The 24,829-nt window shown below is 37.1% G+C and overlaps 1 protein-coding gene across 2 annotated transcripts; it reads left to right on the forward strand.

Annotated features, from left to right (window-relative positions):
• Nucleotides 1-997: 997 nt before the first annotated feature.
• LOC140144875 (arylsulfatase B-like) lies at nucleotides 998-24,640 on the forward strand. 2 transcript variants are annotated; one of them, XM_072166678.1, is made up of 10 exons: nucleotides 998-1,106; nucleotides 1,765-1,937; nucleotides 4,643-4,709; nucleotides 7,764-7,961; nucleotides 8,380-8,583; nucleotides 10,201-10,384; nucleotides 13,289-13,496; nucleotides 18,866-19,157; nucleotides 20,213-20,325; nucleotides 21,224-24,640. In XM_072166678.1, exons 6-10 carry the CDS (start codon nucleotides 10,352-10,354, stop codon nucleotides 21,295-21,297), a joined length of 720 nt encoding a protein of 239 aa, XP_072022779.1. In that variant the 5' UTR covers nucleotides 998-1,106; nucleotides 1,765-1,937; nucleotides 4,643-4,709; nucleotides 7,764-7,961; nucleotides 8,380-8,583; nucleotides 10,201-10,351; the 3' UTR covers nucleotides 21,298-24,640. The 2 variants fall into 2 exon arrangements, with proteins under 2 accessions (XP_072022779.1, XP_072022778.1); XM_072166677.1 differs by having other exon boundaries at nucleotides 8,380-8,563.
• The last annotated feature ends 189 nt before the right edge of the window (nucleotides 24,641-24,829 follow it).

The following is a 24,829-nucleotide window of genomic DNA, read 5'->3' on the forward strand; positions in this document are numbered from 1 at the left end:
TTTTAACCGTTCACACAAACTGCGCTCTTTACTAATCACACGAAATAGCCGCTCGAATGATTAAGGTCATAATCAGAGGCAGTTGGCACAACAGTCTGAATAACGAGCATTTATTTTTTTTATACCAAAGTCAAATGCAGCAAATCAGTGAACCTAAAAACAAATCTGTATACTTTCCACTCAGTTTTGTGCAGTGCTTGGATTTAACGCCCAACACTACAGTACTACAGGTGAAAACATATACAACGTGGCCGTCGTAGTAACTATAAACTGCGTTAAAAAGTAACAGATTCCATTGCATTTTCATGCTTAAACGTTTCGTTTGTTTCACTCTAAGTAGCATTAATCTGCTCAAATTTTTTTTTTTTTTTATAAATTAAAAAATTATTTTGTGGAATTTAATATATTCTTTAGTATTCCTGTAAGTACTGAATTAACTGAATCTGTTAACTGAAAACTATAATCTCTGAGTTATGACTTCAATATCAAGTTGTTAATGGTAGATTTAATGTGTTATTATGAACTCTCTATAATAGAAGTTAATGACCATTCAATAAATTAGTTCTGTAACTACATTCAAATAAGTACTTCAAGATGGATTAACATAATTGTTAACATCAAGTAGCATGAAGGTGAAACTGTGCCGTCATTGGAATGTATAACAATTATAATTGTACAGGCCAGAAGGATTTACCTCAGTGTTTGACTAAATTGAGTTCGGACCAGAAAGCCTGCAATTTGCTAATTGAAAGAATTGTGCTATATCTGCATTATAAAATTTGATTGGGTTATTAAAGTTTTATCATTGGAAGAATCTGTGGGTGCGGGAGATAATTTTGGTACCAAAATCTCAAAATGGCCAAGAAGTGAATTACGGCTTTCTGGCTCTGAACCATTGATGCAATTAACTCACTTATTGATCTGCTAGTATTCGCGATTGGTAAAGCTGCGATGGTGTAAATTCTAGCAATACTATTTCTGTAACGCTGATTCCAGATAGAACAAGAATCACACACTTGCTATGTACCAATTGAAGGTTATGTTATTGATTATATCTACTTCCTGTTATATAGTGTCAACCATGTAGATAGGCAGTTCAATATCAAGTGAGTACAATTTTAAATACCGGTACCTTATACTTAATAATATCTATCATTTCTATTAGAATAAAAATAGTAAAAGTGCACAGTTTTTGCAATTTCATCGGTTGCGTTGATTAGAACTCGATTAAGTCAAGGTCTGAGTTGTTGGTTACCAAGACTGCAAATGTGGTTTGATAAAAACATGTGTTCGGTTCCTGAATAAATATTCCTTGTTTGTATACTTTGAATTCGCTGTAGAAGTGACGTAATAATAAGATGAACTACCATAGCAATAGATGAATACAATTTTTGAATAGATCGCCCTGCACTAGCTACAAGCAGGCTTCCCTCTTACAGGTACGAGTGATCAGCATAATATGCATATTCTATAGAATTACGATCCAGGTCTTTATCCATGATAGTTCAATGCATAGGTACCGCGTGAACGTTGTAGTGCAGGGCGATATAGTCAAAAGTTGTATTCATTTATTGCTATGGTAGCCTTACGTCACTTCTACAGCGAATAGGTATACAACTCTCCAACAAGGTTGAAGGATGTACATATGTCGTTTCTTGCAACATCAACAAACAAAAAAGCTGGATTATATATTAGTTTTCGTCAACAGTTATATTAATGATATTAAAATAATGACACGTTTTCAATAATGATTCTTAATTTCAGAGGTCAAGGTTCCATAAGATGCTACCGTTATTTTGACTGCTTCTTCATCGAGTTTGTAATGCCTAAATTACGACAATACGCAATTACTCTGCTCACTTTGTTGATACTGACCCTATCTTTTATTTTACTGACAAATTATTCAAAGCTGACATTTGATAAAAACTTTGTATCAGGTAAGAGTCTATGTTTTTTGTTTTTGCAGACCTGAAACTCGTCCCGTTCCTTTGAACCTCGCCTAAAAATGAACTAAGTTTTTCTCTTAGGGAGTGTTCATAAATGCTTGGTTGGAAAAGTTGGCGCCTCGGATATCAATTTTTTGATCCCCTAAACGGATGGATGTTTTTATCCCCCTTTTTATGGTTCAAATTTTTGATCCACCCTTTCATGTCCTAAAATAGAAAACAAAATGTTATTGGAGTTGTAACCGTTTGGAGTTATTACTTACTGGAGTCATCGTGTTACACCCAAATTGTAAAGTGCGCAAATTTGGTTGATTTGAAGCTTGAGAGTACCCATACTGCAGTTACTGTCCGTTTTCCTATACACAATACACAGTGCTCTTTCCCATTGACGCGTGACCTCTACAAAATATAGCCTACGTTAAAAGTATGGGGATATGCCTAGTTAACGTCGCTGTGTGAAAAATAACCGGCCAATATTAAAAGTACTCTTCTAAAGTTCTAGAAAATATAGTTTTGTAACATGTCCTAAATTTTTAGCTAATTTAGATGTTTGGAAATATGCGTACTTTGGTGTTTTAGTTAATGTTATAGGTAATAGTACATTGCCTAGTTAACGTCGCTGTGTGAAAAATAACCGGCCAATATTAAAAGTACTCTTCTAAAATTCTAGACAATATAGTTTTGTAACATGTCCTAAATTTTGTCCTAAAAGATAACACCAAAAAATATGAAGAAATTATTTCCAAACCGTGTTAAGTCTGCAAACCACCATGTTTCTCATTTTCAAGAACGCTGGTTAACAATAAGCACGTATTGTCTCATTTCGTAAACAAAGACCACACACAATTGTTCTCTAGCGCTCGCTTTATAATCGTTCACCCAACTGAAAGTATAATCCCAGCTCATTGCTCCATTGTACGTGTAAAGCAGACACATATGTTGTGTGTATTTAACCAGAGAAGATATGATTTAATCAGTTGAGCTGTTTTCAATGAGTGTTATCTTGGTTTAATAGCTTTTAATGGGGTTTAAGTCCTGCAAAGGTCGAATTGAATTCTACTGTAGACATGACTGCATCATGCAAAGTACACAATGAATACTTTTAAAACATTTATGCACGCCGAACGAGCAAAACATTTGGAATGTGCATGCCGAACGAGCAAAACATTTGGAATGTGCATGCCTTGTTGTACATTTAACCTCGGACTTTTACCCTTAACATTTTTGGATCCACTCAATTAAGGAGTAATTCTTTGATGCTCCTTTTAGGACCCCACCAAAGTATATATGAACACTCCCTACCTCGGTTGGGCTTTCGTTTTACCGTAGTTAACATAGATGGTGTCATACGCTACATATGCCAAACGCTTTGGGTGATGTTGACCTAACTTAACTAGAAGAACCACTGTCCCAATTATATTCTGATCTACTCGACTTACTTTTTTACGAGTGGTAATACAGGGTTATCAAAATAATTTGTACCCATCAATTTCCAGTGATTATGGACATAAATGCCACATCAAAATGTAACATAGGATCCACATTATTTAATGATTAATGTCATGAACAGTCACATAAAAATAAATCATGCTCATTTGAAAGACGGAGGCTTTTCAATTAACATGATAAACACCAAAACTGGTGTGTGAATGAGGCAGGTTTTTGTGTTAGCTTATAAGGTCAACTATGGGTCACCTACTTTAGGTTAATTTAGGGCCCCATTTTTGAAAACAATGTGGTCTTTATATGGCTAGAGACATTTGAGATTTGGTCTATTTTACTTGTTCTTGGACCAGAATTTGGATATATATTATGTAACTTAAAGGATGTATACATTTAGCTTGGGAGATAAATTGAGATAATAAACTTAAATATGATTTGACACGCAAAGGTATAATGGCACCTGAATCACAAAAATGCTTAACAAAAGTGTGTGATTTGCCCGGGTGGTGGCAAGAAAGTTTACTATAACATTTTCATCACTGCTGTAATTTAGACCTATGGTTAAAGTAAGATTCAGTGAAATATGACTCAGCAATGAGAATATAATTGTAATTGGCCTGGGCGCCTTGGGAGAACAATGCTAGTAATATGTGTAGCGCTGAACATCATGTCAGGTCATAAAAATTATCACGAATGTTCATTTTGATAAAATAAAGATAGGATTACACAATCTAGGATGTTGCGTTACCTAGGTAACATAGCTAAATAGGTCAAGTACCATTGACATACTGACCTTGATATAGCTTGATACATTACGTGAGTAAAGAAACATCCTAGATTGTGCAATCCTATCCTTATTTGAATTTTTTTATTTTTTTATTGAAACGAACATTTTGACTCCTCTTCTGTCAAAATCGGAGCACTTTGATGCTTTTGATCCCCATAGAGACTAAAACGTGACCTTTGACCTTTTCAATAACTCAATAACTCCTTATGACCAGAGGAATACGTTGGAATAGCACAATTTGAGCAAGTTTGACCCTGTGTAAGGCTCGATGACCTTTTCTCGCCAATAGCTACTCCCTTTCAATTGCTTTGTGGCATTTTAGTGTAGCCCATGATGCCAACTACCACATAATTATGGTGGCAGTGTAGCGTTATCCCCAAGTGGTACCAAACACCCATCTAAGGGGGGGGGGGGGCAGACTCATACACTATTGTGTCTGTGATCTATTTTTGTTTTCTTTTTCCAGTAAACAGAACCAGATTCGAAGCTATTATTAGCTCAACTGTTGGGGCGAGAAAAACGAGCTGAATCAGGTAAGCCCATTTGAAATTCACACTCCTTGTGCATTAAGGAGATGAATGTTGTGGGATAGGCTTTTACGACGGGAATTCATAACAATTAGTGGGCAGTCTTCAGTGAACGACTCTTTTCAGAGTCATCAGTAGACAAGGGGCGGTCTACATGTCTCATTCTTAGGTACTTTGTCCTGAAGAAGTCAGAGCTACTCCTGACGAAAGCTTGACAGTTCTAAACTTGTCCGACGGCGAACCCGCTAAAAACCCACTAATTGAGATTAATGTTGTGTCTTCAATTGTGGGTGTATGGATTTTAACTTAAATAGCCGATTTGGGAGTAAATGATCTTGAATGGGTGGCTGCATTTGAAATTCACATCCCATGTGTGGGGGGTTAAGGTCATTTTTCTATATAGAAGTTTTGTTTTTCTTACCAAGACCATACTTGACATGCATGTTACTTTAGATGAAAGAAGCAAAATAATTTATTTATTTATTTATCTATTTATTACACTTTATCACTGGTATATACAATAATTATAATATAACATCAAAATATATTGCACATGAATATTCAAAAGTACATACAAAAAAAAAGGAAGTATAGATAAAAAGGCAAGGACTAACAGGTGCAAAGCACCTCTAGGACAGTCCCACCAAGGATCAAAACAATGAGGACACCCCCTCCCCTCCCAAAATTTAAAAAAAAAACCAAACAAAAAAAACCTACACAAGCCTACAACCAGAACACTGCACATGTAACCCAAGAGCATGTGTTGTAAGGATCAAAACTCTCCTCTAGTTTGTTCTTGTGCACTCAGAGAGCTGGCTCTTAAAAGAGGACATGTTGACAGTGGATCTTATTGTGAGAGGAAGTTGATTCCACAGGGGAACGATACGGTTGAAAAACGATGCCCTGTGAGATTCGGTTTTGCATCGTTTGGGAATCAACAATAGGGGTCAGCAGATGATCTGGTGGTGGGACGGTCCTTGAGGGTGGAGTTAATGGTTAAGATTAATGTCATAAAGTTCCATTTTGTATCTAAAAGAATGTGAGATCGAGGATTTTACGTCTAAAAGACAAAGGAAGGAGGTTTAATTTAGTTAACCTCTCACGATAGTCTAAACCAGGGTAATGTAGAGTATAGTTTGTTGCTCTCCTCTGGATGCCTTCAATTAATCGAAGATTACGTTTTGATGTACCACTCCAGAGAGAGCTGGCATACTCCACATCACTCCTGCCCAGTGCAGTAAAAAGTGTCTTGTGACCCTCTCGGGAGCATTAAAACCGACTGCACGTTTTACCATACCCAACTTTTTATTGCACTTGTTGACAACACGTCTAACATGGTCATTCCATACAAGACTAGATGAAATATCAATACCAAGATCCTTGATATAATCAGTTCTGGATAAAATATTGTTATTCATACGATAGTCACCTATTTTTTTTTCTGGTGACTGAAATTATTTGTCATTTGGATGGATGGTAATGCATGTCCCATGTTTTGCCCCATTTATAAAGAGAATTGATGTCATCCTGAAGGAGCAAGCAGTCATGTGTACTATGGATTGATTTAAAGCATTTGGAATCATCAGCAAATAACGCAGTTGTGCTGTTTCGGGTACAGTTAGGCATGTCATTGATGTAACACAAAAAAAGCATGGGTCCCAAGATGGACCCTTGAGGGACACTGGATAAGACTGGGAGCCAGTCTGAGTTTGAACTATCAATGACTACACTTTGCTCCCTATCAGTCAAGTATGCTTGAAACCAACTAAGAAGATGCGAATGGAACCCAAACGACTGTAACTTGTGAATGAGCAATTTGTGAGAGACGCTGTCAAATGCCTTAGAAAAATCCAAGTACAACATGTCTACTTGCCCGGACTCATCCATTATGGAGCTTATTTCATGAAATACTGTTAGAAGCTGCATGACAGTTGATCTTCCTTTAACAAAACCATGCTGTAAGTGATGAATATGACACGGGTCACCTCAAATTTACACTGAAATCCAAGATGGCGGCGGAAATCCCAAAATTCTACTAAAATCCTTAAAAACTCGTGTTTACAGTATTATATGGAGCTATTTTATTTTACCTTGAATTATAACAAATGTGCACAACAGAAAATAGGTACTACCCAGCAAACACAAAACGTTTTCGACATCATTCGCAAAAGGTTATATAAAGGGTACATTAATGGTATAAAACGTTTTCATAACATTAAATAACATTTGTTGGTAATTTACTCCACAGCAAACACAAATGTTTTACAAAATATTTACAATAACGTTTTAAAAATGTTTTCACGACCTTTATATAACCCGACATTTTAAGAACATTTCTGTGTTTGCTGGGTGCAAATATTTTAACATGATGTTATTTAAGTGTTGACAAAATATTTGGCCACAAATGTTTGCAAAAAATAGTTTACAATGACATTTCGAAAACATTTTAAAAATATTGTTGTAGCGTGTTTTCATACAAAACTTTTAAAAACGATTTCATGACCTTTATAACCCGACATTTTAATGTTATTAAAACGTTTTTACCTAAACCAAAACCCAAAATATAACTTATTTAAAAACGTTTTTGTGTTTGCTGGGTAAGTAATAAACTAAACCGACTCAATTGTGACCCAAAATGACCCAATTCTATATGACTGTCTAATGAAAATAAATAATGAAATGACACAATGAGTTCATGTGTCATTACATAATATGTATATTAACTTCTAAAACGTCAATGGTGCTTGTATGTTCATATAAGTATGATGATCAAAATAGATCTAAGGGCCACAACAAAAGTGTATTTGAGTCTAAGACACCGGCCAAATTCGCAAACGGGTCATAACATGCTAATTTAAAACAAACTGAGTGTGGATGTTATTCTACCATTGGACATAGGTACCTTGTGTGCTCTCAAAGATGAAGGCAAAGATAAAAAATCAAATTCTTGTTTCTTGCATGTGACGATATCACTAAATCGTAGTAATGATAGGCACGCTAGACATTTTTACAATATCACTATATCTGACAAAAATAATTTCACTATATTATTATCCACAGCAAAGTAGACAAACACGCCCTCACGTTCTTTTTATCTTAGCGGACGATTTAGGCTACAACGATGTAGGATATCATAATCCATACATTATCTCACCAACTATAGATGAATTGGCAAACACCGGGGTTCGTCTAGAAAACTATTATGTCGCTAACCTTTGCTCCCCGTCCAGAGCACAACTCATGACAGGGAGATACCAGGTCAGTTTGACAAGATTTATGTCATGTTACATCACAGCAAAAAACGATTGCCTGCACTATATAGGTGTTTTCTACGGGTCTTTATGCAATATTATCTTTTATAGGTGGCAAAAAAATAAATAAATCGGCTACAGGGGTCCTCCAGCATGTTGTCAAATGTGAACAGAGGTGAAATTACAAAATTGCTCGAATCTTGTTTTAAACCCCACCAAAGTATTTCTCTAAGGAATTATGAAATGTAAACCTATTATTTTGAACTATCTGTGACGTAAGCTTCTTGGAAAAATACAATATTGAGCTCCACATGGATCAAAATCGTAAAAATACTACCATATAAACAAAAGTTTAGAATAGTTTGCCTCCGGTCCATGAAAGTTACTTATACATAAGTTGGTATTTCTCTGTGTTCTACTTGTAGATGCGAAATGGAATTACCCGTATTCTTGAGCCACAATATGACGAATGTCTACCATTAAGTGAAGTTACAATAGCGGATGTACTGCGGAATGCTGGGTATTCTACTCATCTGGTTGGCAAGTGGCACCTGGGATACTCAAGAAAGGAATGTACTCCTACTCATCGCGGCTTTGATTCGTTTCTGGGTAGGAATGCATAATGTACGGTGGGTGGTGGTGTACGCTGTTGTCATTGTTGTTTAATTCTTTGTTTGCGAACATTTTATTGCAACGTTGTGAATTTATTCCGTCGGTCGTGTTATCATAATGCCTTTATTATTAACTTAAAAGAGCATCAACATTACACCCGTCTTCACCAAAATAAGTCATTTTTTTATAATAAATATGCTAGGCACTTTGGATATTTAACTAGCGGCAATCTTAGATCTTTAAAGGGAGACACCTTATCCCAGTGTCGAGGAGCTGAAAAATACTCTTTGCCAGCATTTTGGCACTTGTGCCAACTCTTTCCATCTATGCTGGATTTTCTCCAATTGGGTACTTAACACCTTGTCCCATTTTTGATGCTCCTACCTACAATACTCTAGTTTTTCATCTTTCCACCTGTCGACTACCTTCTCTACCTTAAAACTTCCTTTCGCAACACAGCTGGTTAGGAAAGGTGAGCCAATTTAGTTGGCTTGGTAGCTTGTTTTTGTCTGGTGTTGTTTGGATGGGAGCTTTCGTCCTAAGTTTCTTAGAGCATGGGAGTTCTTATTCCACATACTAGGGTAAAGGCGCTGAAATCCACCACAGATGGGCACATAACCCATTTCACGCTGGTGGTATATTACACAGATCCCCAGTGTGCAGGTGACGACGCAACCCCACATCATGCAGGACATCATCAGGTCATGCAGAAGGAAGGGAGACTTTTGTAGGGTGAAAAATCACGAAAAACACATTTTTAACCCTAAATAACTCCTAAATGTGCCAAGTAAAACGTGGGAACTTTTTGGATATTAATTCAGACATATCTTTACTCTTGATTTGTTATGGTTTCATGTTCTGCCCAAGAGGGGTCTACAGAAGTGAAAGATAAATGCCCATGCCCCATTACACATTAAAGGGAGTCTCCGGCATTCATAACATTACGCCTTATATGTTAGAAAAATTATTATCATGCACGAATCACATGCCCCATAGTCTATTACACATTAAAGGGAGTCTCCGGCATTCATAACATTACGCCTTATATGTTAGAAAATTATTATCATGCACGAATCACATGGTTTTATTTAAAAAAACTCATATCGACCATAAAACGAATAAAACAGTCGACTCTCAACACGCGATATTCAAAATTCCCGCGCCGAAATTGTTTAAGTGCAAAGTGTTTAAGCTCAATTGTCGTTCATTGTATTACTGGGACGTCATTGCACTCGGGAATTTTGAATATGGCGTGTTAAGAAGACGGATGTTTTTATTCGTTTTTATGGTCACTATGAGTTTGTTTTAAATAAAACCATGTGATTCGGGTTTGATAATTATGTTTCTTACATATAAGGCGTAATATTGTGTGATTGCCGAAGACTCCCTTTAAGTGGGGGTATGTTACTCCCAGGAAATGACTATCAAAATTCCGGAAATGATGCATGTGAGAGAAAAAGGGAATATGAAGAAAAAGATAATAGGAAAACGTTGTTCCCGAGGACGAAATCACTTTCAACATTATCTGTCCACACAGCCAACCCACCCCACACATCTTTAGTCACATATCCCATCCACATACACAAACTCACCTCCACAAAAATATTTTGTTTCACTTGTTTTCTAATCCGCAGGTTTCTTGTCAGGAGATGAATCTTATACAAAGCATGTTCATGCCTGGTCACAAAATGGACGCCATCATAGCGGCTATGATTTTTACGAAAATGAACGGATAGCGTACGAATACAAGGACCAGTATTCCAACATATATTTGCTCGTAGAACTATGAACATCATAGAACGGCACAACACAACTAAGGTATTTGTGAAAGTTAAACTTGTGAAAGTTATACGATTTCACCAGAAAGTTGTTAGGTGTGTTAATGCTACCTACTTCATCTTCGATGGCTCATTCTGCTTACAATCCTTATGGAATAAATTGAAGAATATTGGCTCTTTTTTTTTTTTCCAAGCACGCCAGTGTTTTATGATCGATGTGTCGACAAAACTATTGTTATTATAGTGGCATGAAATATCAAAGTATTAAAGTCAAAAATATTTTTGAGAGAATTCTTTAAAATATTTGTAGAACATTTTATTATTGTCCTGCCTTAGGTGCCTAGGAAGTGGTGTCCTTTTGTCCCATGTTGAGTTAGCCGTCTCTATGTAGGTCGGCCAGTTGAAGATCCTTATCCAGTATGTCCAGGGGTGGAAGGAGTGACAGTGATCCTTAAAAGAAGGATCCTCAAAGGTTAAACTTAACGCGCCCGCACTATAAATGTTGTCAGATTGTTACGAGTCGTACTGAATCAAGGCCAAAATCACCTTTTACCCAAATTCACACGAATGCACAACACTGTTTGATTTAGCTAACAAAATCTAAGTCTTTAATTGAAAGTAAAATATGATTGGTAAATATAACAACAATTGCATAAATTATACAATGTAATAATCACACAATCACAGTTTTAATTATTCAGTACTTAACCAGCAGTCTTCTTGTTGGTGATCACAGAGTTCTTGCAATGTTCTGGATGGCTGTTGTATAATCCTTATTCATTTGTCCTGCGAAAGTCAATGAAGTCCATTGTATACTTCCATTTATATCTCCTTGCGTATAAAAATCCCCACACGAAAATGGTGCTGCTTTCTCCCAAATACTTAACTCCTTGCGTCATTCTCCAAACACGTTTAAAACGTCTTGCGCAGTTCTCCAAATACTTAACTCCTTGCGCCGTTCTCCAATACTAAACTCCTTGCACAGTTCTCCAAATCTCTTTACTCCTTGCGCAGTTCTCCTACTTGACAGACTTTAAAAGCTTTGAATCAGTTATCAGCATGATACTATATTCCCCGTTCAGCGGCTAAATACTTAAATATATCACCCTTGCTATAATTCCAATGCTGATTCAATATTAAACTTTGTGAATATTTTGCAGCACCATACACACAGCTCATTGCTTCATAATAATCAAATGTCTGTGTAATAAACCTGTTGACATTTGCTTTTATAGCAACCATAACCAACATCTATTAATAGCCAACTACTTCGTTCACCTCTTCACAACAGGTTGTGCTATCTGGGAAAATCCCAAGAATAATTATACACATTAACCTATCACATTACATCACTTCCTGGGGGATTTTCCTTTTATGATGCAATACAAAGAATGTTCTGGAAAAGAAGAGGGGTTTCCCCAAACAATCTAAATTTAGATACAATTCTATTTGTTTGTGAGGGAATTGCCCTAAAACATGCCATAGCACACAAACTCTTGCATGATTATTTCCAAGGTGTATCCCCTTGTCTCATATTTATCATGACATACTTTCAGCTTGTAAAATAATTAAATTAAATTACTCAGGGCACGTCACAAGATGCACTAGTGTTTGACAGGCTTGACCAAAAGGGTTAATCACTAACTATGTTGTGCATTATAGAAACCACAGTGTAATTTTATTTTCAATGGAGTAACACTTGATAAACACCCGTATGTGTTAATAATCAGTGGCGTAGCTAGAGGGGGGGCAAGGGGGGCAATTGCCCCCCCAATATGCCATTCCGTCGGTTCAGACGGGACCGTCGGTTCATTTTGAGTGGTCTAGTAAGTGCCGGCCCAGAGGGCCGGTCGGCAAATCATGCATCTGCATCGTCGGTCATGTGAACTTGGGTCCGACTAAAAGTGTCAGTAATATGAAAATTTGATTCAACATTACTTATTTGTATGGTATTTAGGCACACCGGCGCACTGTGTAACCTACGTAAAGTATTTCAAACTTTCAAACACTATATTAAATAGCAACCTTCTCTTTAAAACATGTTAAAACATTATTTCCTTACCTTCTCTAGTAATTTTCACGCAATTTTAAAGGAACAAAATACTATATATAAAGGTAAAAACATGCATGAAAAATGGCCCTCCACAACGCTAAAACCTCAGAGCTTCCGGGGGCTTCGCCCCCTGGACCCCTACCAGGGGCTTTGCCCTGGACCCCACCAGGGGCCCTAAGGCGGGCCCCTGGACCCCACCCGTTGCTCGCTCCTCTCGCTTCGCTCGCTACGCTCGAATTGTCAATATTACTTGTCGGTTTGTGTCTAAAACTTGCCCCCCCCAATATCAAATTCCTGGCTACGCCACTGTTAATAATTAACTTATTTTGATGTTTATAAACTTACACCAATGTGAGAAATTTGAAATAAGAATGCATGTCATTGGATATCAATGTTTACTTTAAACACATGAACATCTCATAGTGTTTATAAATAAGAACTATTTTTGCAGTGCACGTGCGCGGCGCAGGGGAGGAAGTGTTTGTCCCCTCAGTAGTTGGAATTTGTTCACAGTATTATGGATTTCTAGTTATTCCAGTTAATTAGGCTCGATATTTAGGCATGTACATAGTTAGTTATACTTTTACCTTTCTTCTTCTCTTTTTCTCCATTTATTTCTTCTTTTTCTCTCATTTGCTTTTCTCTCCTTTTCCTTCTCTTTTGTCCCTGTGCTTTACTTTTCGTCTTCCTTCCTTCCCTTCTCCCCATTCCCCCTACTATTTTCCTCACTTTCTTTCTCTTGATCTCTATCTGGGAGAGAGTGTCTGCGCTTACCGATCATGCCGATCCACGCCAATGTCATAGACATATTTGCCACGCCATTGTCATAGACATATTTGCTCCTTAATGACCCAAGATACTAAACAAATCACTATTATTTATTATTTACAGCCACTCTTCATATTCTTATCTCTACAAGCGGTTCATTGGCCATTTTCTGTACCAAAGAAATATATTCACAAAAATAATCACTTTAAGAAACCTACGAGAGGGATATACGCCGGTATGGTGACTTGCATGGATGAAGCTATCTGCAATATCACGCAAGCTCTGAAGAATAATGGCATGTGGGATAACACAGTATTTATATTATCCACAGGTAAATAAATGAGCCTGTTTTTTTTCCGCAGGGACTACATATATTGGCTCAGACTGATCAAAACGCTCAGTACCCATTCTTAGCATATCCACTGTTTGTAAAACTTGTTTGAAGCGTAAATTATATGCGCGAGAAAGATACTCGTAAGAGATAAAATGCCCTCTTTCGTACACTGTTAGCAAATAGTTGCTTGGTTTAATAGTCATGAAAGTGCATGGAGGCCAGGATATGTAGCAGAGACATTTACCCTCTGTCTGGTATGTAACAAGGCATATCATTGGTCTCAGTTCTCAGTTCATTGACTCTTATCTGAATTAATGTTATTGGATGTTGGGATGTGACCCACAGTAATGACAGTAATAAAATACTGTCAATATCCAATGACAACAACTGTGTTTGTTCAGAATACTTTACGTAGAATGACACACGTAATTGCCCTAACTCGACATCTGGATTGTTATCAGTGCATATATTATACTGGGTATAATACTGTCTATCATTAATATTACTTTTGATGATTTAAATTTATCTAAAGTTTAGTAAAAGTAACATATACCATATGTATGTTAACTTTTCCAAAGTTTCACGTTTTAACGGTTAAAAATAGAGAGATTGCGATTTTCCAAACGTAGACGTAGGACGTACGTTTTACGTACGTTAACACGTACGTTTTACGTAGCTATGTATTGCAGTGAGGCCACATACTTTACCAACGCTCGTGTTGTGGCGCTATGTCCTATAGTCAGTCATCTGGTGATTTGTTTTGCATGAAATCAGCCCGGGGTAGTCGGTGGGGTCAGGGATCAATAAAGGGATCTTAATCCTCTCTACGTCATACATAAATTCGCCCAGTCTCATTTCCCTAATATTAAATTTAAAAAGAAAATGGAATTTCAGTTCAGCACAGGTGGGCCTCGAACCCACGCCGCTGCTACATACAGAATACAGAAGTCCAGCGCACTAATCCACTGGACCACATGACAGTTCGGTAGCCATATTGAATTTTAAACATATAGGCTATAGGCAGGGACAGGCGATTTGCGCGGAACAAATAGCAAATTGCGCGGAATTGCGCGGAACTTTTTTTCAGTGCAAATCATGTATCCCTGCCCATAGGAAAAAAAATAGCCAATTGCGCGGAATTGCGCGGAAAAAAAGTTCCGCGCAAATCGCCTGTCCCTGGCTATAGGCAACTCCAACATTGATCGGGTATAGACCACTTGACATGTGACGTCATTGCCCGGCAATATGCGCGCGAATTATGACAATTTCCATTGTTCTTTGCCCTGCAGTGTGCGTACGGATCGTAGTTTGCTCAGGCACGTGCATTTCAAATCGCCCACCATATTTCATATAGTACAAGAAAGCCATTGAACAGTGCCTCATTTCAAAGATATAGTTTTAGTTTTGGTTTTGGTTTTGGTCACGTGGTTTCCTATTGTCCTGCCTAACCACTTGAATCATAAGATATCGAACTCATTGTTTCTACCTTTTGTTTAAAACCGAACATTTGTGTCAGTCAGTTTCGGTTTTGGTTTCAGTTTCTTATAAGTGGTGTGGATCGTAAAATTATTTGATTTGAAGTTACCTACTCTAAGTATACAAAAGAAATGTTTAAATTTCGCAGTGCAATATTCATGAGCAGAGAAGTCGAACAAAGCAGTCTACATTTGAAAGCATTGATTTAGTTTGAAAGCATTGACTTGAGACTACGAATTAGCCTAAGCTGATTTCACTGTGAAAATATATAGACCATCGAAATATTTCCACAGACATTACAATAGCCACTTGACAGATTATGACTTCATTGATATAAACACTATTATGCACAACTCTATTTATGTGCATGTCGCATGACGGAAGATCAATATCATAGAAAGCTGGTTTAAACTAACTTTTATTCAATTTATTTATTGGAGAATAGAGATAGAGAGATAGAAGAGATCGCCAGGGAAAGAGGGTATGTGTGTGTGTGTGTGGGGGGGGGGTAAGGGTAAGGGAGAAAGAGAAACAGAGGGGGAGAGCATTGGAAGGGGGAAGGGAAGGAGGGGAGAGGGGGGCTCAAGAGTGGAGTGGAATAATAGGGAAGAGTCGATATCGAGTGTGGGGAGGGGGAGGAGGAGGTTATATATAGGTGGCGGAGGGAACATAGGTAAGAGGTATGGGTTGTGCTTTCCGGGGAATAATCTAATTCATAATCAAATCATCTACATCATCATGCATCGTCATGATATTTCAGACAAATAAACAAAACACCCCCCCACCCCTCAATATATGCACATGATTTCTACATGTAGGCCTACGTCTCAACGATGTCTATGCATAACTTATCAAACGAATCTCGGAACTCGGGTGTAATTTTATGGTGTCATGGAAGTGTGCCACCTACGGCAAAAGTCGCCCGCGTTGATAGATATCGATAATGAAAATGTTAGCACAATAGGCTATTATATACGTATGGTTATAGGCCATTATACTTTTGATTATATATACCCTCTTGTGTCCTCCCAGCACAATAGTGTTATGATTGCATACCAGTTCATCTCCACATTTTAATCCCTTGATTTTTGGTTTCTGAACAATAGAGAAACCAAAACTATATATTTGAAATGAGGGATTGTAGCGGTTTGTTTGAGCATATCGACAGACGAGTCCCTCGCCTTTGTTGATAAACAATGAGTTCATATTAGCATAATGACAGTACTCATCAGTTAATTAGCCACTTGGTGAATAGATGGGCATTATCAGCTGTCAAAGAGATGTCTTATGCAGTTGCCAATCACGATAGAGGCTTGAAAACATTTTGTTATAAACCCAAAAGTGATATAAGGACAAAACTGTGCATGTTGGTACTTGATTGTTTGGATTCTTATATGTTGAAAATCCCTTGTAGTAGTATTTTTTATGTGTATTGTATATTGTTTATAAATTATACAGCTTTTCAATTTTGGGCATTAATGCTCTGTTGCACTGTTTTCATCAACCTATTTTATCGTAGTGCATTTCTTATGTGTGTGAGCCGAAATGTCGTGGTAGATTGCAATCATGCTTTTGTTGAACTGTACTCCGCCATAACTACGGTGAAGGACACCGGTTCAAATCCTTTGTTTGGAGCCAATCAATAAAAGAATGCAGGGCCTCTATAAGTTAAGAAGTGACGTAATAATCGCAATAGATGAATACAATGTTTGAATAGATCGCCCAACCATGCCAACACAAGCAGATTGCACTAATCACCTGTGTATGTCTGCAAACATAGATTGAATACAATACAGCTCTTTTCAAAAATACTAATCTTATAGGTGCGAGTGAACCGTTGCCTTGCCAGAGGTCTATACTTTGAATTTGTGTGTAAATAAATAAATAAATAAATAAATAAATAAATAAATAAATAAATAAATAAATAAATAAATAAATAAATAAATAAATAAATAAATAAATAAATAAATAAATAACCGATCAGGAATTATTTGAACGTGTTCCTAATGTTCCTAAAATATCTGAGCCAAACTTTCCTTGCCCTCCCCCACCCAACTTTCGACCTGCAAAAAATGCTTGCCCCTTTGACCTGCCAACCAATCTTTGCCCCACGCCCCCTATAATACTTCACCACCTCGGGGATACGCAAAGTTATTGCACCACCCCTCAGCTGTACAAAAAACACATGATATTTTGACTATAACATTCGTTGAGAAACACTCGTTCTCTACGTTTCCTTTACCTAGACTCGAGGTAAAATCAGCCTATTTCCACGTGGAACCATGGTGGAACGTACGTTTTAATGCTACGTTGAGTCCAAAATGTCAAATCGCAAGGTAATTTTTTATACGCAAAGTATCACACACATTTCAATAGACAATCTCTGCGTATGAATATTGCGTTTAAATTTAGTCCATTTTTAACACATCGCTGTACCTTTATTATAATATGATTTGTTACAAACAAAAAGGATCATAATACATACTGCAGTTACTGTCCGTTTTCCTATACACAATACACAGTGCTCTCACCATTGACGCGTGACCCTACAAATGATGTATGTTGGGAGAATGGACACTTGCCTAGTTAACATCACTGTGTGAAAAATAACCAGCCAATATTTTATTTATTCTCCAAAACTTCTAGCAAATATATTTCTCTAACATGACCTAAAATTACAGCTAGGTTAGATGTTCAGAAATGGTCGTACTTTTGTAAAATATGAGTGAGGGCAAGGCATAGCTAGCCAACTCCTCGTGTTATTTGAATGGAGATTTGACCGAAAATATTGGTATCGGACCGCTCACTTCTGAAGGATGCCACAAAAAAACCGGTAAAAGCTACATTTAAATTATTCTAAATAGGTTCTAGAAAATAAAAGTTTTGTAACATGTCCTAAATTTTTAGCTAATTTAGGTGTTTGGAGAGGGTCGTACTTTTGTGTTTTAGGAAGGACATGTAAACGACAGATAACACCAAAAATATGAAGAAATTATTTCTAAACCGTGTTAAGTCAAAAATCATTATGTTGCTCATTTTCAAGAATGCTGGTTTACAAAAAGCACGACATTGTCTGATTTCGTGAACAAAGCCACACATAACATTGTTTCCTTTCGTTTCCTTTGTAATCGGTTACCCAACTGAAGCTATGAATACCAGCTTTATTGCGACATCGCACATGAAAACAGTCACTTGTGCACAACCAGAGAAGATCCGATTTAATCAGTTGAGCTGTTTCAATGAGTGTTATCTTGGTTTAATAGCTTTTAATGGGATTAAGTCCTGCAAAGGTCGAGATGAATTCTACTGTAGACATGACTGCATCATGAATAATTAGACTTTCCTTCGTATGTTCATTATCCTTGACTGTCTTTAACATATTGTGAAATTGACAAATTTTTGCATTTTCAACGATGTATCTACGTCGATTTCGCACGTGGAATATCTTCAAAAATAGCTAAATACGTGACCTCGCTTCGATACAGGAGAGTGGTTTTGAATAGATCAACGTACGTCCGATGTCTACGTTTGGAAATCGCAACCTCTCTAATATGTTGAATATGAATGAAAATATGTGGCAAATGTTAGTCCTACAAAATCTGATACACGTCAGTGACCTCTGATTGAAATTCACTGCCATGGGTCAAAAAGTTTAGATTTATTCTAATATTATCAATACCTGTTAGGCCATCAGCGGAACTTTTTCCTTTTTGAGGACTCTTCTTGTTAACGTGGATTTTTAAGTAATTTATCATTTTCATTTTCATTTGCAGAGTACTGAACTGAGAAGCTGTGTCGTTAGACAAAATGGTCACTACGACGTAATAATCTTAAATATGTAATAATGCCATATAATCCCGTGACTTTTTAAAATTTTATTTACGTATTAGATAATGGTGGACCTTTGAAAGATTATAAAGATCCAGAATTTCTCAAGTCTACAAATACTAAATCGGTGTCTTCGAATTGGCCGCTAAGAGGTGGCAAAGGTTCATTTTGGGAGGGAGGAATCAGAGGTGCTGCCTTTGTGCACAGTCCTCTCTTGATGCCACACGTTCGTGGAACAGAAAGCAGGGAATTAATGGGAATGGTGGATTGGTTACCAACTATTGCAGGCTACTTAGGGAAGGGCAATATAGTCAATCTAACACTGGATGGTTACAATATATGGCCTGCAATAAGGTCAGTGCGTTTACAATAATCTAAAGTTCCATTAAAGATAAAGCTCCATTTGTGTTCATTATCGTGACGAATTGCTATTATTTCTTTATCATCATCATTATTATTATTATATTATTTGGCCTAAAAATGTTTGATTGGCGCAACATAAAAAAATTAGGGTAGGTCGGTCGGCAATTTGTTTATATTTCTTTCTTTCTTTTTTTTCTTTCTTTCTTTCTTTCTTTCTTTCTTTCTTTCTTTCTTTCTTTCTTTCTTTCTTTCTTTCTTTCTTTCTTTCTTTCTTTCTTTCTTTCTTTCTTTCTTTCTTTCTTTCTTTTTCTTTCTTTCTTTCTTTCTTTCTTTCTTTCTTTCTTTCTTTCTTTCTTTCTTTCTTTCTTTCTTTCTTTCTTTCTTTCTTTCTTTCTTGCACATTGACACTACATGCGTACATGTATTGACATTTATAACCAGTGTCTATGGTGTGTGTAAGGGGCACTTCTGTTCTGAGACGAAATACTTTCAAAATGCCTTTTCTAACACAAATACGGTAACATAGCAGATTGACGCCACTAGGTTATTAGGGGGTTATTCTGCCCTAATGCCTTCAAACACATCCAACAAACAGTTAAACTGGCTCTTTGCATTATATCGCCCGCCCCAACACTCCGTGTATCCACGGGTACTCATGCTCGTCGGAGAACTCTGAAAACAACCCCTTCGCATCCCATTTCGCTAACTTTTCAGAGAAAAAACACCACCTTTTTTAGCGATTTGGCAATTTTCCCCTTTAGCCATGCTCCTTTTTGGTTCAAAGGAGAACACCATTTGGTTTACAATTTAACGAATGTGTTTTGAAAAATACCCCCTCTTATGTGTGTTTCGCGAGTCGCGTTTCTTTTCAACTCATATTTAGCGGAATTCCCGATGAACATGAGTACCTGCGGACACACGGATTGCGGGGACCGAGTATATCGCTGACTTCACCATTGTGTGCCTCCTTGAAGGTAAGAATAATATTGCACAGCACCATGTGTGGTTTATACTTATTAATGATAAACTAAAACATATTCTTTCAGCCAAGGTGACAAGTCACCAAGGCAAGAGCTATTGCATTACGTGGTACGTGGAGATAAAAAAGTATATGGTGCATTGCGGTTCGGGGATTGGAAACTGCTTCAACCACCACCAGGTACGGTCGTTAATTTAATAAATAACATAATCAAGAAACAATATGCTCACAACTGTAAACATAGTTCCTTTTGTAAAATTCCAATGAAAATTTTAATGACGTTTCACCAGTAGTTTCATTAAACTGGCAACCCGTCACATCTGACTGTTTCCAGGCGACAAGAACCGTCGTAGAGGGCGTGATGAGTTGGTCAAAGATATATTATTGACTTTATGACTTACCTTTCTTAAAATTCGAGATGGCTAAAATGTCATTGTTTACTCACTCATTAATGCTTTAGAAATATTTCCAAGAAAAAAGAAGCTTTAACATAATATTGCACGATATCAAAAATCACATGTAAAGCTCTAAGCTTGATCATTAATGTCATTCGTAGCTCTAGTATATAGATCCCAACCAGGCAAGCATTAATGGTCAGCAGTGACTAACCCGAGTTCTTCTCGGTGCTCGCTTCTCTTGTGACTCGCGCTGCCGTGCTCGCTATTTGGACATCGCGATCAGAAGTACTAAGCCAGTTCAATCTTTACTTAAATCGTCTTTGGAGAGTCAAAAATCGGTAAATGCCATAAGCCTTTTCGAGTACACCTAATATGTCGTCATTTGACATCGTTTAACGAACGTCGTTACTGCGCTTTGCATGTCGGCGTGACGTGAAATGGCGACATCACAGATGTATTCGAAAAGGCTTATTGGATTTACCGAAAGCGTCAATTGTTTTCTTAATACGACTAATGATTCAAAATGTATGTGTCGCAACAGGTCAAGGGTCAATTTCCAATGAGATATTTAACCTAATTTTTATGGGACAAAATTGCCATTATCCCCTTCGAAATTTTGTCCGGTACGACATTTCTCTCTATTCGTTTTTGTGAATAATGTTAATATTTTTTCTCCACAGGGGGGAATTTGAATTTTCACGTAAAACATAGCTTACATGTTCCGCCACCAGAGATGAACATTACACTTAAATAAACCAGAGTTCAAGTCGTTAACGGATCAAATCCTTCCACATGGCTGTTTAACATTACACGAGATCCACTAGAACTTCATAATCTGGCAGCCGAGCATCCAGAAGTTACATTACTATTAAGAGATAAATTAACCAACTATTCTAAGTATATTGAACATCACAAAAAAAGGAAGTTAGTGGATCAAAATAAGTGTATGAAAAATAAGACAATTGGACCATGCTTATATATGAATCTGGCGTCGAGATCCGAAGAATAAGTTTGAGAAAAAAGTATAGAAATTAGATAAACATAGTAACATCAATGCCTTCAATCCTCCGAGATCTGGAAAAAGACGATATGTAAATCCAATTTTTTAAATTTTTATTTTATCAACAACAATTCAAGCTATTGAAGGATCGAACTTAAGCTGTTTAACATAAAATGAGATCCACAAGATCTGCAAATACGGTCATCAGGATTGTTCAATCAAAACAGAGTGCCCAATGATATATCTTTACAGTAATTCACTTTTAACGTATGGAAATGTCCCTTTGCAAGTGTTAGCATCCTTGCTGCCATATTTTGCAAAAGAGATCTCGACAACTGCACCTAAAACGAGTCTCTTAACTGTCAATGGTGCTGTTATACAAGCTCGTGGACAAACATCATGTAGAGCACCATCTAGACTTCTCCGTAGCCCACTTGCCCATTTTGCATACTCTGGCTATTACATTTTAGCATAAAACTTTGATATATATTGATATGTGTACAACTGAAAGATTTTCACATATGTGACACGATCAAGAGGAATGATTCGGATGTCGCTAATATTGATTTTGAGATATTAGCAAAGAAAGTGTTAAAATTCTTTTGTTTTATATTGTTTTGGGCGATTGATAAATTAACATAACTTCGCAAAGATATGTTGTATCAACATGGAGTTTTCAGTTTCTGAAAGCTCTGAATGTCCTGTTTACAAACATGTGTAAAACCCATTTTTGACCACTGGCAGGGTCGACATGCGACTCATTCCCCTTGATCATGTCACATATGTATCTGATCTTTTCAGTCACCGCACTCCCTCTGTTTGTTAGCTTCCCAAGTGGACTACTGACTTTGCCTTGCGGTTAAGATTTTTAACACCGGACTCTATGGAGAGTTAGGCCAATTTCTGGCCTAACTAAAATTGGCCATGATGTAATGCATCTTTAAATGGATGTGCCTTGTGATTGGTCGCCCATATCTTGATATGGTTTAAATCTTCCGTTAAAAATAGTTGCTAACCGCAACCTTGACATTTACAACATCTGTAACCACACTATGATAAATGTAATTCCTAGAACACCTGTACCTCTCAAACGAAATTAGGGTTTGTGGTTAGAAGTAATTAAGTCCAGGGGAAGCAGGCACTGGCCTTTGTTCTTTGTCTTTCAAAAACACTTTGCGACAAAAGGTTCGTAAGAACGCTTGACGGTACCTGGAATTTGCTGCTGTGTATATGATAGGGTTTACTGATGCATTTACCCCTCCTAACAAACGCGCTGTCCATGCCAATGTGGTAGCCTGTTCTGATGTGAGGAAAACACTGTGACTGTAGTTGTAGATATTGTACATTTGAAATGGTACCTGGCATAAAAAGAACACTAAGCCGTTTACTATCACCATCTTTGCGACCTGGTTTCTTACTGATTTTGCTTTCAATTGCTGCGTATCGTTGGCACTTAATGTTTGTCTCTTTCTCAATTGATTGATGATCATAATATATAATATAGTAGTTACTCCCAAAGTTAAAAGGAAATAAATACATTCAATAAGAGCGTGCATTTCCGCAAACCCTTGTCCAGCACTATCACAATATGAAAATATGTCATGGGTTCCATTAGCATTCCAAATGACACAAAATGTGGTGACCTTCCACCATGTAGGTGACACGATACATGTTGTTATTAATGCAATTACCCAAGTAAAGGTGACATACTTGAGGGCGCGGGTCTTGGTATTAATTGCTCGATACTTTATTGGGAAACAAACGGCCAAGAAACGTTCTAGACTGACAAGCGAAACAAACCCAGAAGATGCAAAGAAAAACATGTGAATTATAGCTTTATCTAGAACACATAATATGTTACTTTCTATATTTTCAGCGTTAAGAAATCCGTGTGATGCATAGTATTGCCGAATATATCGTACCAATGTTAACAAAATCATCAGCAAATCTGACACAGCAAGATTTCCTAAATAAAAGTTGGTAATCGTCCGCATCTCCCGAATATTGACAATGACAATGAGTAGTGCCGTATTTCCAGTCAGTCCAAACCCAGCGACAATAGGATACAAGATGGTAATAACTATAATTTGCCATGAGGAATAGAACCATTCATTCCGATGATCGTCTGGAATTAAATACACCAAGAGTGTCTCATTTGTCATACACTCAGTTGGTAACTCATCAGAGGTATTTCCGGTCATTGTATAGTGTATTTTAAATAATCTCGAGAAATGCTACAGAATATGAACCAAGTTCTTGTTATGCGAAAAAGAACAGTTGATACCGATGAGCAATTAGAACGGCACTCCTTGAGTATATGAAGGAAGTTTACCAATATGTGTGAACTCTTATAGCTGTAAATAACTACCGAATTGAAGTAGATGATAGTACCTTCTCGGGAGGTACTATCTTATATGTTGTTATTTTTTTATCTAGACAGCATAGACAGCCTCATTGTTTCCAATCTGCTGATCTGCAGATAAAACATCAAACAAGTTTATAAGCATCTTGAATGGAATTGGTTGATAATTACGTAGAGATTTCACGGCCTGTTTCAACAGTAGTTGTAATTGTGTCATGGCGCACGTTCTCCAAGCAAATGAAATTTGCACAACATTAAATTGCCGTTTGACCGTGTTTAAAATTGCTCCTGTGACTACTGTGAAAATACGCCTCACAATTAAATTAACATGATTCCTTCCACGTTCTATAACGTAAGAGAAATTAACGCAATATCACACTAATTGAATAAACGTGAATACGTGGTTTCAATTTGTGTCGTTCAAGGGTGCCGATTGGTTACTGCGGCATTACGTGATATTGCGCAATCAAATGGAGCCATTTCGTATTATGATAACGCAATGCTTTCAAGAAAGGAACACGTTGTTAAGACAACTATTAGGGATGAAACTTTTGGCAACGCGTTACTTCCGAAAAAAAAGACCGCGTTGATTTCATTTCTCAACAAAGAAGCCCCGACGCAAAACGTTGCTTTTATATTGACCCCAATAAAGCAACGCATTGCCGAAGTCTGTATTGCTATTGGCTGTATTAATAACGCGTTGTTTTCTATTTTGTCGACCAACGTCCAAATACCAACTCTAGTTTACAATGTATTAAATAATCTATTAGGAACATGAATGAGACATTTGATTACCATGTAATCACGTAAACGTTTGGTTTTAAAAACTTTATTTGGACCGGTAAAGCCTCGACGTGACTGCACAATATTAAAATTGCTGATTTTGGTAAACATTTGAAAGTCAAACATTCAAAGTCTGTTTAT

The sequence above is a fragment of the Amphiura filiformis genome, unplaced genomic scaffold (assembly GCF_039555335.1).
Source record: "Amphiura filiformis unplaced genomic scaffold, Afil_fr2py scaffold_90, whole genome shotgun sequence".
NCBI classification, from domain to species: domain Eukaryota; kingdom Metazoa; phylum Echinodermata; class Ophiuroidea; order Amphilepidida; family Amphiuridae; genus Amphiura; species Amphiura filiformis.